The sequence below is a fragment of the Gavialis gangeticus genome, unplaced genomic scaffold, assembly GCF_001723915.1.
Source record: "Gavialis gangeticus isolate Ggan-Ray unplaced genomic scaffold, GavGan_comp1, whole genome shotgun sequence".
NCBI lineage: Eukaryota > Metazoa > Chordata > Crocodylia > Gavialidae > Gavialis > Gavialis gangeticus.
Genome location: NW_017729032.1, coordinates 247,074,275 through 247,087,209, shown reverse-complemented (window position 1 = coordinate 247,087,209; position 12,935 = coordinate 247,074,275). Strand labels below are relative to the sequence as shown.

At 45.6% G+C, this 12,935-nt stretch overlaps 1 protein-coding gene across 3 annotated transcripts in view; it reads left to right on the top strand.

Annotated features, from left to right (window-relative positions):
* IGSF3 (immunoglobulin superfamily member 3) overlaps positions 1-9,209 on the top strand; it is a 195,652-nt gene extending 186,443 nt beyond the window's left edge. For all 3 annotated transcript variants that reach the window (XM_019525702.1, XM_019525700.1, XM_019525701.1), the window contains 2 exons: positions 3,562-3,978; positions 6,147-9,209. In XM_019525702.1, coding sequence (XP_019381247.1) covers positions 3,562-3,978; positions 6,147-6,397 — 668 coding nt within the window. In that variant the 3' untranslated portion in view covers positions 6,398-9,209. The remainder of the gene's footprint in view (positions 1-3,561; positions 3,979-6,146) is intronic.
* Positions 9,210-12,935: the final 3,726 nt, after the last annotated feature.

The following is a 12,935-nucleotide window of genomic DNA, read 5'->3' as shown; positions in this document are numbered from 1 at the left end:
CTTCACAGTTAGGGCGGCTAGGAGCTGGAACCAACTTCCAAGGGAAGTGGTGCTGGCCCCTACCCTGGGGGTCTTTAAGAAGAGGCTGGATGCCTACCTGGCTGGACTCATTTGAGTCCCGTTTTTGTTTTGGGGTTTTGTTGTTCTCCCGCCCTGGCGGGGGGTCGGGCTAGAAGATCTACTAGGTCCCTTCCGACCCTTAATCTATGAAACTATGTTCCTCTGAATGGAGGTAATTATGTTGTGGGTTGAAAGCCTCTTCAGGCATTTAGATAGCAGCTTTCATCCAAACAGTTTTATAAGGCATAAATAACATCCCTGTTCTACAAATGGAGAAACCAAGGCACAGAAAGGTAGCATGACCTGTCTAAAGTTACATGATGGATTGGGAATAGGACCCAGAACTTTCGACCCCCTACCTAATGGAGGAGGATGGCTAGGAAAATCCTCTCCTCTGAGACAGTTTTTCCATGATTGACCAATTTGGGAACTTTTTGCACTTTACTATGAAGTAGGTACTGCTGGCTACTATCATAGTTAGATGGGCTGCTAGTCTGATACTACGGTACACAGACACGTAACAGCATGAGATATGCATTCATACCACATACAGCCAACATATATTTAGCCTTTCCAGAAGTGGAACCTTACTGTACAGGAGTGGTGTCTGGAGTCTGAAGTATCCCTTCTTTGCAAGATCCTGCATCTTAGACAAATTCCAACCAGGAATAAGACACGGCTTCTTAGCAGGGAAGGCAGAAAACCTCTGGAACCATGTATGTAGGGAAACATTGCTAAGAGTGCTAGAAGGACATCCAATCTTGATTCAAAATCTGTCTTCCAACCAGACATGATGGGCTTGATACAGGAAATACAGGGTGAGGTCCTTTGCTTTGTACCATGCAGACTGGCTGATAATAGCAGTCCCTTCTGGCTTAAAAACGTATTCCTATGTTCACACAAGGGCCCCTGGTGATTTCAGTGGGTCTTAACCCTGGGATCCTGTTCTGCAGCTGGGAACTTGTTAGGAGACTGGAATGGTTTTAGCAGGGGTGTAGTTCCCTGTGGAGAGGATTTGTACTTAGACGAAAAAGCTCTTTCAGGGGATTGTGCAAATCTTATCCACGAAATCTTGGCTTTGGACATTTTTTGAGCAGAAAGATGCTGCTGCCCTAGGTGGTTACTACTATCTGTATTGCACATACTTTAGCAATTACAGCAGATCACTGTTTGGGCTGAAACTTCCCAGACCTGGTCTCGGTGCACTATGATTGATGAATATGAGCTAGAAAATCATTCAGCCCTTTTTGAACTGTAGAAATGTATTACTGTACAGCAGACTGGATAGGAGTACACTAAGTTTAAATTTAAAAAAAATAATTGTAGGGTTGGAGGCTTTTTGGATTGCAAGGAACTCAGTGTGACTGGACAAAACCTCCAAGCTTAGCACATAACTCATCTTCTCTAAGAGAGAATTTCTGTGCTCATGTATTTAGGTACAAATAGTCATAAGCAACTGAAAAACAACTTCAGATCATGTTCAGCAAGTCTCTTGTGGACAACTTCAGAAAAGAGGAGAATTTTTCGCCCTTTCTTTGTTTGCAGAGGCCAGGAAGATTGGCCGCATTTTTGTTTTCATTTTTTTCCAAAAAGCCTTGTTTTTTTTTTTTTGTTTTTTGTTTTTTTTCTTTGCTCCCGTTTTGTCTTAGAGGTTTCAAGAATCTTAGGGTTTGTCTTCCCTGTTTGTCCTGAGGACTCCTTGGGGGATATAAACTCAAATCACTGACACGTGTGGCTGGAGCCTCACCTTCCTTGATTACTTATTAAGCGTAAGACCCTTTCAAACACCTGAGGACTGCTAGAAAGTCACCCTGATCCAGCAAACCTAGAAGAAGCCAGGGAGAAGGAGTCCTGCTAATTGGTGTCCCCATCTACTGCCCTTCAGAGGGGAATCCTGATGCTCCAGACCTGCAGCTCACAAGAACTGAGTCCTACTTCTTTGAACCTCTCTGGACCCTTGGAAGCAGAGCTCCCCTCCTCTACTCCTTATGAAATCTGAAGGGGGGAGCCATGCTGCTAGCTACTTCCAAACTAAGAGAGTGGGAAAATGGAGGTGGCAGGAGGCCTGGAATCGAATCAGGGGCAAAGCTCCCCTCCTCTTCAGCTACTCTGCATAGTCTACAGGAAGTTTCCATGAGAGAGAAATCTTCCCTTTTTTAGCCTCTCCCTTGCATTGACCTTAAGAAGCTGACACCCTTCGTTGCTTCCCATGAGAGGTGGGCAGCTCATCAAAGCTCTTGCCTCCTGGGCTTCCTAGCTTCTTTGAAGATCCCCATACAGAATTAGCAGCCCTCTCAATCCAGGAATGAACCCGAAGTGACCCCAAACCAAAAACCTGCCAAAAGTAATCCCCTGAGCTCTTCTTTCATGTGGAACTCAAGTGTCTTAAAGTTAGAAGGCTTGATAATAGCTGAAACTTGTGCATGTGGAATGAATAGGTAAGAAAAGATCATAGCCTACTTCCCATAGACCCCTTGCGGAACAGGGACACTCCCCACCAAACAGCACTTTAAGGAGAAAATTAGATGTCTTTTATTTACAGCCCCCCCTAGCAATTGGATCAACCTTCAGATTCAATCTCTGCAACAAAAAAAACTAGAAACTTTTTTTTAATCTTTTCGATGAAAGCTCAGAACCCCAGTAATTAATTTTTTGAGTCACTGTGATAGGTTTTCCAAAGTCCATGTTCTCTGGCAATGTTACTAAATCAACTGTTAACTGCTCTTGAAGTCAGACTTTAATCAACTAAATTTATGTCCTAGGTACTGGGTCTCAGGGGGGGGAATTGGTGAAACTAGCTTTATCTCTCTCTTGTGCATTAAAGTGACAAAAAATGAGTATTTCAGACCTGTCTTTTGCATCTCTATTTGTTGGGGGGAGGTTGTAATTGTCTGATCCACTTCAGCTATTTTTTTTTCCCAGAAAAAAAATCAACCTTGGCTCCAAATGAGACCTTGGTTTTTAAGGTCTTTGTGGCAATATTTATACATTTTAGAACGGGGGGGAAAAATAAGTTGGTTTAGCCCAGTAGAGTATTTGCAGTGTTTGTGGTACGGAAAATTATATCGTTCCATAATATACAGAATAATTGTTTGCATTTCCTGATTTATTTTTGTGTTTTACACATCTGAATTAACAACACTGCTGTGATTTGTTGTTTTTTTTTTTTTTTTACACGTAAGTATATAAGCACATGCATGCTTCTGGCTTCAGGGTTGCTGTTAGGTCCTTTGCGCAGCAGAACTAAAACTTATCCAAGCTATTGACAAGTTCCCGTTTTGACTTGGAGAAAGATGGATACAGTTTCCCAGGCCACAAACAACGCTTCATCAGTCTCCAGTGAACCCATGGGTTACACTTTGACCACTCCCAATTAATGTTAAGGCTGTGGCTGTGCGTTTAGTGCCAGGAAAACGTAGAGTCTGTTCAGCATTTGTTCACTGGCTTGCTTTCCCCCTCTCCCCCTTTCTCTTCATTAATGACATGTCTTCCAATTTTCAGATCCCACGCTGCAGGTGGATGCCACGAACTCCAACCTCACAGTGATGGAGAAGGAGTCCTTCCTGTTGGACTGCAGTGTTCTGTCCCGCTCCAGCCAGGAGTCTGTCTTTGCTGTGACCTGGTACAACCTGAAGGCTAAAGAGGGAGGAGGTCGCGTAGAGGAGGAGGAGCAGGAGGCCCTGCTGAGTGTGGGCCTAGATGCAGTGTTTAGCCAGGAGACTAGCCGCTGGGAAGGCAGGCTGCGCTTCCAGAGGCTCTCAGCCATGCTCTTCCGACTGACTGTGCTGCAGGCAGGCACTGCTGATGCTGGCAACTACTCCTGTCATGTGGAGGAATGGCTGCCAGACCCCAGTGGGGTATGGTACAAGCTGGCTGAGGAGGAGTCTGGCACTATTGCTGTTCACGTGCAGGGTACAGGTGAGAGGATGCGAGAAATGCCTCTGGCTGGGAGGGAAGGAGACATGGATCTATGGAGAGGTCTTTTGGCCAGGTGGAAGTTAGTGCATCTAAATTCTAACCTAAGCCCTGTGGACAAGGGTCCCCATAGTGAAATTGTTGTCATCACAGTTAACACTAATTTCATCCCTGGTTGAAAATGAAGGCCAAAGATTGCCTGAGGCACACAGCCTGCCTTGGCTTGTCCTCCCCACAGGAGGCTTCTCCAGGTGAGGGCTGAGGTAAGCGGAAGCAGCAAATGCAATCCAAGCTCCTCATGCTGTACCATTTCATTGGTCAGCAAAAGGATGGTTCTCCGGAGCACCCAATCCTGGCAGCTTTTACCAGCACTGAATTGGCTGAGAAACAATAAACAAAGGGAAACAGTAACATCAGGATATGCTTACGTGAGCGTGCCAGGATTGTGCAAGTATAACATCAGGATTGCTGGAGTGAGTGTGCCAGACATATCGCGTTACTTCTGCAACATCCCTGACAAGTGAAGGCCCTGAACTGAAGCAGCTTTGTGATGTAAGCTAATGACCCTACAGGGGCTTTAGCTGAGACACCTACGCCACCTCTAAAGTTCCCATCAGAAGCTGAACCAGGCGCTTCTGCGAGAAGCCTGTGCTACTGTCTGTGCATCAGCATGAAATCCAGTATCCTAAGGGGTAGTGGTACATCAAGAGGCTGTATTGACTTGCCTGTAACTTTTGAGGAGCTTGATACAGGTGCCTCTGGCTTTGCTACCAGCCTTCAAGCCAGTGTCCGTTAAGGGGAGCGGTTCTACATGTCCAGTTTCCTTGCCCCATGTGTGAGGTGGGGGAAAGTGCCAGTTATGATGCAAGGAATTGGGGGAATATGTTGTTTGAATTGTCTTTGTCTTCTGGAGTGTGCAGTGTCAGTGTGCCAGTGGTCTATCCAGTACAGTCCATGTCCAAATCTCCTCCTAGGCTTGAAAACGCAAGGTATGAGGCTCCCACTCCTGTGAGCCCCTGTGTCATCTGTGAGCCAAGAGAAGAGGGCAATAACTGCAGGGGTTGGAAGGGAATGTAGATCCCTGTGTCACTGATACCAGGGCCTAAGAACTTCATGACATGGGGGTACATGGCACGCTGTGGTGAACCTATGGGATGTAGTTTAAATATGGGGGTAGGAGCTTACATACAGGATGTGAGGCAGAACTACAGCACAGCTTTACCAGTCACTCTCCCTCCTTGTCATATTCTATGACCTCTCCCTTTCACGCAGGAGAGAATTGCCATCAGCTGGGAGGGATGCAGTTGAGACATGGGGGTGGGAATATCCCAAAAAAATCTGCTTGTTAAATTGCCCTTTGGGGACCCTAAATCAGTGGTTCTCAACCTTTTTTATACCACGGACCAGCTGGAGCAGGACAGGGCTCACCGAGCCAGCTACCTCCCTCCTGGGGTGCCCTGCCACCTAGCTTTAACCCCAGAAGCTCAGCTTTAACCCCGGAAGCTGCTCACCCAGGTGGACAGACGGGGATCTGTGTAGGGGGCTCATGCTACCACCCGGCAGCCAACCCTTCACGGCCCAGTACCGGGCCGCGGCCTGGTGGTTGGGAACCTCTGCACTGAATCATTCAGCTAAACTAGATCTGAGAATATGTGGCCAGTTATTATGTGCATCTCAGGTTTGACTTGTGTTTGGAGTCCTTATAACTAGGATTCGTATTGCACTGGGATGCTGTTCTTTTAATAGGGACCTCCCTTCATTGAAAATGGTAGAGCAGGAAGAGAGCACTGTCTGGAAGGTAGGCCAGTAAAGACCTGGCTGAAGAGCAAGGTCATGACTGTGCCCTTGCAGACAAAACCCCATCTCAAGGGTCTTCATGCTCTGTTACCTTTTTGTGAGTCTCCTGATAAAAGGTTCAGACTTCAGCTACTTTACTGTAGTAGGCAGAATAAAAAGTGATCCTTCCTCTGAAACAATACTCCTCTCGTGCTGAGCCTTGAAATACTTGATATTTTTTCTCAAAGCCCGAGCTCTTGGATCGAGGTGACTGAGTGAATCTCAGCTTATATTTTATTACATACACACACGCGCGCATGCACACCATATACCACCTGGCTCTTGGGTTGCAGGGAAGTTGTAAAACATGACCTTCCTTTGTCCCTGTTTTGTAGGCTCCACTCTGCAGTCCATCATCTGCTCCAATGATGCCCTCTTCTACTTTGTGTTCTTCTACCCCTTCCCCATCTTTGGCATCCTGATTATCACCATCCTGCTGGTGCGATTTAAGAGCCGGAACTCCAGCAAGAACTCAGAGGGCAAGAATGGGGTCCCCTTGCTCTGGATCAAAGAGCCCCACCTCAACTACTCCCCCACCTGCCTAGAGCCACCTGTACTCAGCATCCACCCTGGAACTATAGACTAAAGAGGAGGAATCTGGACAGACCTGCAGAGAGAGATGGACACAGACAGACACGCACACACCTGGACCCTTAAGGAACAGCGTGGTTTTTGTTCTTGTTCCATGTGTTTCAGCATCTGTATTTCAGCTTCATGACTGAGCTCTATAGTCCCCTGTCTCTGGGGACCAGAGGATGTGAGGCTTTGTGACTAGTCACAGAAGTGGATGGAGAGTCCACGTGCTTGCTGTACATAGCGGATTTTCCTCTTGGATTTATTTTGTTCTCATCAGTTGTTGTCCTTTGGGCTGCAATTTTTTTTTATTACCCAAAGCCCACAGGCTTCCCCTCCTTCCAGGGGCCATTCTGTTTGTGAGACTCCTATTCGCTGGGTGTTTCTAGATGCTCTGTGGGGAGTAAATGTGTTCTGAAACTAAGTCTGTTCTCCCTCTTTGGGACTTCCATGTTGCAATGAACAAAACCTCTCCCAGAGGTGAACCAAGCCAGCTGCTCGCTATTCCAAAGTAAACAGAACCAGAACTGCACCTTGAGAGCAGCTGTGTTTTTGCAAGTCCCTCTGAAAAAGTTACAGGCTCAGTGTGTCCATGTGCCCCACCCACTGCTCTTTCTGTAGAGGAGGAACTTCCCTCCCTGGAGTGTTTCCTTGTTCTTGGGCAGATGTGAATACCCAAGGGATTTTCAGTTTGGACTAACAGTCTCATTTGTTTTGAAGGACAGGGGAGAGGCACCGCAGGGTACTCTGGCCCTGCTAGCAGCAGTGAGGCAGCTTCCCACAGAGTCCGGTTTATCGGAGACATAAGCCTCACCTTGGTCTTACTAAACCCTTCTGCCACCTTCTCGAAAGCTGGGTTGCCTGGGTGTTCCTATGACATGGAGGCAGTGGGCTGGATCCAGCTTCTGAAGACCTTCAATTTGACCAAAGTAATGACTAGGAATGGGGAAAGGAGAGCTTCCATGGACTGGGATTCATTGTATCCAAACAGTTCTGCAAGGGTGCTAGATTATGGCCATGCTGGGCAATGGGAGTGTGGAATTAATGACCAGGTTTCATTTCTTCCTCCCATGGCTTGCACTGTTTACTTGTGTGAGTTGAAACTAGGCAAGGGGCCAATACATGGGAACTGGTCCTTGGCTGTTTCTGTGCCCTCTTGATTTGAAACTAAATGAATTCTGTTCCCCTTTCCCTTCTGTGTGTTTATGTGCCATTTACTGTTACTTGGGCTTTATTTCGGTAGGAAAACAACCTCTTCCTCCTCAACCTCACCCTACCCACAAATTGTCTCATCTTTGTAAGCAAATGCTGTGGCAGTGACTGCTGTTCTTTCTGTGAAAGATATGGCTGTTTGCAAGCCAAACTGGAGCCACGTAGGCACAGGCACCCACATGCCAGTCCAGCAAACCAGATACCCCTGCCATGTCTTGGGGAGGAATCTCCCTCCTCTTTAACATGTCCTCAGAGTTATGTCTGGGGAAGGAGAACGTTTGCCTGAAATGGCCTTTCATTGTCTTCCTTGATGTCTTCCTTGCAAGTCTGACCATTTATCTTTTGCAGAGTGGCTGAATTCAAATGGGGATATACCACAGCATGCTACCAATTTATGTGAAAGGGAAGAACGATTCCCACAGCTTCTGCCCTCTCAAGACCAATAGGACTATTCCTCCTGAAGAGGGATTCTTGATCCAGCCACCGCCTCCTGATAACTCTGTAGGGTTAGTAGATTTTACCCTGATGCCTGCCTGTTTCACAGCCACATGCTGCTGAAGTCATGCAGAAATCTGCAATACATATAATCTCTCAAAGGATGTAGGGAGAGGGGTATATATGCATAATGCCTCACTCCACTGGAGGAAGACTCCATCTTCCTTTAATTTTAACACTTCCTTCTCCTTCATGAGTGAAAAATGTGCTACATTGAGACATCCAGAATTTATATGTACCTCCTTGAGATGTCCCTCCATCAAACTGTCACTGCTTAATAGACCCTCTGCAGGTATCATAGTATAACATACTGTGCACACACTCTTATCTTCCCCTTCCATATACATGAAGGAGCTTGCTTAGATGAGAGAAATGAAAAATGAATGGAGATGAAAAAGCATGATTAAGGAAAAAAAGAGGAGCCCTAAGCCAGTGGTATTGTTTTATAAATGTAAAATCTACTGTACATAACTGCTTCAGGGCAGGAACTGCAATTCATTTCAGCTTTAAAAGAAACAAGAAATTGGCAGGAGCCTTTCCTGCCCTAAGAGAACACTGCTGCTCATCTCTGTGTTGGAAGTCTGCTGTACTGACCCAGTAGCAGCTGTATGTCTATCCTTTTTTAACTGGCACTGCTTTCCTCCCGCCCCTCCTTTTTTTTCCTGTGGAAAGTTTTCCCACAGTGACCTCCAGTGGCCAAAAACATACCCTGCGGTGGCTTCAGTCTGAACTAGACATGTTCTTGAGGGCCAATTCATAGGATTCCTCTGTAAGCAGCCGTTACGTTACACAGTTTACCTTGCAAATGGTTTATCCATGGTTCTGGCAACACATTGCCCAGTCTTAAACTTTTTTATACATATATATATATATATACACACACACACACATCTATAAATATAAACCAGACTTCCTGTAACAAGTTTTAACATGAAGCTTTTCGGACAACGTTCTCTGCTTTAAACTTCTGTCACGAACTAAGAAGAAAAGACAGAAACCTATCTGTGCATGATGTGGAAAACTGTTTGGGACTTTTTTTAAAGAACTTTGTACTATGTTGCACTACACATTTTATACAACACACCTGAGAGCTGTAGTAAACTGTGTTGAAATTGTGATTAATATTGTGACTCTTTTTCTGTAGTATAGGCTTTGAATATGTTCTTTTCCATAGAAACGCCTGCCCCCTACAGGTACGCAAGGATGTGCACAATGCCAAGAGAAATTCCTGCACAGTATCCGAGATTGCTGTGTGTCAAGCGGAGACATGCTCACACATTCAGGTTCTAACCATGCATGGGATATGGCTCTTGCAAAACAAAGGCAGCTTGGTTGTGAAAGAGATTAGCTCCAGAAGCACTAATGAAGAGTCATGGCACTGGCAGCCATAATGGGATTGGAACAAAAGCAGATGTCTCAGCTGTCAACAGCAAGAGCATCCCACTTCCTGCTGGCTTCAGGTTTTCTGCAGCTATGGCTCTACTCTTAGAGCTGAGATGTGGCAAAACAGCTTGTCACAGCATCTTGCTCAGAGAGCCGATTGCGTTGCCTTAGAACAGGGGTAGCCACCCTGCAGAACTGCTACAAGTAGCAGGGGCAGCCTCTGTAGCACACAATGGATCAGAGATGGGACAATGGATGCAGCAGCAGGTAGGGCAGGAAGCAGAAAGCAAAGCAGCAAATTGGGCAGGGAGCACAGGGTTGGGAGTAGACAGCAGATCAAGTAGTGGAAGAAGATCAGAGTGGCAGCTGGGAAGAGTACAGGGCTAATTTGTGGCATGCCTGCCAAAAATGTTGGACCTCACTGCCTTACAACATAGTCCCAAATACCCCATCAGATTCAGAAATACAAATAAGCTGCCCCCTTCCTTGGCCTTGTGCTCCTGGTTGTTAGTTGTGGGGCGTGTTCTCTGGAGGAACACAGGTAGTATTTCCACATTGAAACAATTTTTATTAACAACCATTTGCCACTCCTGCATATCCAAGAATCTTGCTGACCTTTTGTGGCAGTCCTCGATCAACATCCACCTTCTGTGGGTGGAGAAGCAGGTATGAGGTAAAAGGCATTGTCAGGAGTTTGCACAAACACAGATTCTCTTCCCTGCATGGGCACAAGCAGAAGAGGAGTGCACAGAATTTTTTTAAGCAGGGTGTGAAGGAGGGCCATACACAGATGGGCAGGTGTATGGACACAGTGATAGGGATAGATCCTTAGGGTCTGGGCTGCCATTTGCAGCTCTGAAGAAGTGGCAACTGAAGTACAGAAAGAGTCATCTGTAGGATACACATACATGGTGAGGCTATTCACACCTGCAGAAATTCTATATCACTGCTTAGTTTCTGCCTCTCCAACATGTAATAAATGGCAGGTACATCGTGTCTGGCAGCACTCAGGCCTAACAGAGTGGTCTGGAGGCCCACTTACTGCTTGAACATTTTGGATGACTGCAGTGCCAAGAAACATCTGCATTGTCACATGATCATTAATGCCCTGGTGGCTGAGAACCCATCACAGTTCATTCCCTCTGTAGTGTTTAGGACTACTGCTGACTTAAAGACTTCTTCCATTAATCTTGTTCCTTAACAAAAAACTTTTTCAAAAAAAACAAAAAAACAAAATTTTTGGTTAATATTTCGGGGTTCCCTTTTTAATGTGAAGTTCAATTAATGAGTTAAAAATGAGGGAAAAACCCCTCCCCCTCTACCATATTTTTTCTCAACCTTCTTTAACACCAGTAAAAAAGTGTTTCTGGGTGTGCGGACTTAAATTAGGGTTGGTTTTTGCCACTGAAGCAACATCTGAATTTCTTTGACTCAAAAAATCCCCCAAAACTTCAGTGTTTCATGAGGCTTTTTCTCCAGCCAGCTCTACCCAGGGACTTTGAGGCTCTGGGGAGGGAGGAGCACTGACGTCCTAGACGGCCTGCTTGTTCACTGTATGCATTTCAAATACACAATTTAACCCAACACCCTGCTGTGTTACTCAGAAATGCTGAGGCTCCACTCCTGTTGCTACTCTCTTTAAGCAGAAGTAGCCCCTTGTTCCCAGCTGAGCAGAGGTGGCTAAGGGCTTCACCTGTTTGGCTGCCTGCCTCTGAACACACAAAATTACAGGGTCCTGCAACATTAAAGGAGTTTTTCTCAGTGAGTCCCATGCAGATGGCTGTGTGGCAGCATTCCTGCCTGCCACATGGGAGATCTGGGTTCACAGTCCCAGCTGAGGTGACTTGGGGTAAGTGAGCTAACAAGAAGCAAATCTTCTTGCAGTGGAAAGGGGCCATTGTGTTTCCCCTCCCTGTCTCTCCTTCCAGGTACCAAGGCCCTATATTTCCTTGTCATTTTCAAGAGGGATGTGGACAACATGGAGAGGGTCCAGAGGAGGGCCACTCACATGATAAGGGGGCAGCAAGGCAGGCCTACAAGGACAGGCTATGGGACCTGAACCTGTTCAGCCTCCACAAGAGAAGGCTGAGGGGGGATCCAGTGGGCTGTTACAAACTAGTCAGAGGGGACCAGCAGGCATTGGGGGAGTCCCTGTTCCCCCAAGCACTGCCAGGAGTGACTAGAAATAACGGTCACAAGCTGGCAGACGGCAGATTCAGACTAGACATCAGGAGGCGCTACTTCACGGTCAGGGCGGCTAGGATCTGGAACCAACTTCCAAGAGAAGTGGTGCTGGCTCCTACCCTGGGGGTCTTTAAGACAAGGCTAGACAATCACCTTGCTGGGGTCATTTGACCCCAGTACTCTTTCCTGCCATGGCAGGGGGTCGGACTGGATGATCTGCTCAGGTTGACATTACTCACTTATCATTGATAGAGTACAAAATCCTGAGTTATTTTTGGTGAAAATAGGGTATCAGGCCTTGGTTCAGGAACCAATCCCCCATTTATAACATTATTTCCTATGGGAAAATTAGTTCTGAGTTACAACGTTTCAACTTAAGACTGGTTTTCAGGAACCAATTGTGTTGTAAGTCTGAGGATTGCCTGTATTCAGCAGTATCAGAAGGCACATTGCCAAGTCTGAAACAATGCTGTAGTAGATACCTAGTACTTTTGCAGGGTAAATCCATAGTCTGCAGTGTCATATAGTATTTGTAAATCCACATTAGACATCAGATGAGGGTTTGTTTGGTCTTTTTTTACTGATCCTCTTTACCAAAGTATTGTAAATACCTTAACGGATAACCAGATTGGAAGCTGCTATCTTGAGAAAAGGATCATACAATTCAGCTTCCATTAGATGCAAATGCAAGGCGGGATATTCAAAGTGGTACAAAGGAGTTGCATAAAGTTTACAGAAAACTTCCTACAATAATGTAATAAGTCTCTGCCTCTTCATTAGGATACATTGCTAATTGCAGTCTGCATTGCCTGAGTTGTAGTTCATAATGAGAGGTCCAGTTTAGTAAAATTCAGACAAATATAATTTCTAGCAGGTACACACACACCATTTAGTGATGGTCTTCTAAACATTTCTGAAATCTCTCACCAAAAAGAAATACCCAAACACTTCAGAATTGTATCAAATCATACCTTTAAAGGAAAACTGGTTAGTTATGGCATTTAATTTGTGGCAGAAAGTATTTAGCAACAGTAACGTGTAGATTAAATTGGTTGAATAGAATTAAATATACAATTAGTTTAAGCCTATGCGAAATGCAAACTTCAGAATAATTCTAATGCTAGGGAGAGAACCTGAATAAGTGAATGCCAAAATTCTACTTGTGGTTTTCGATTCCCCTCACTCCCAACTACAGTATCAAAGATGTATGAATAGGGTTGGAGTGTTGTTTTAGTTATGATGATCCAGGAAGCACATGAAAAGCAAGGGGGTTTTCA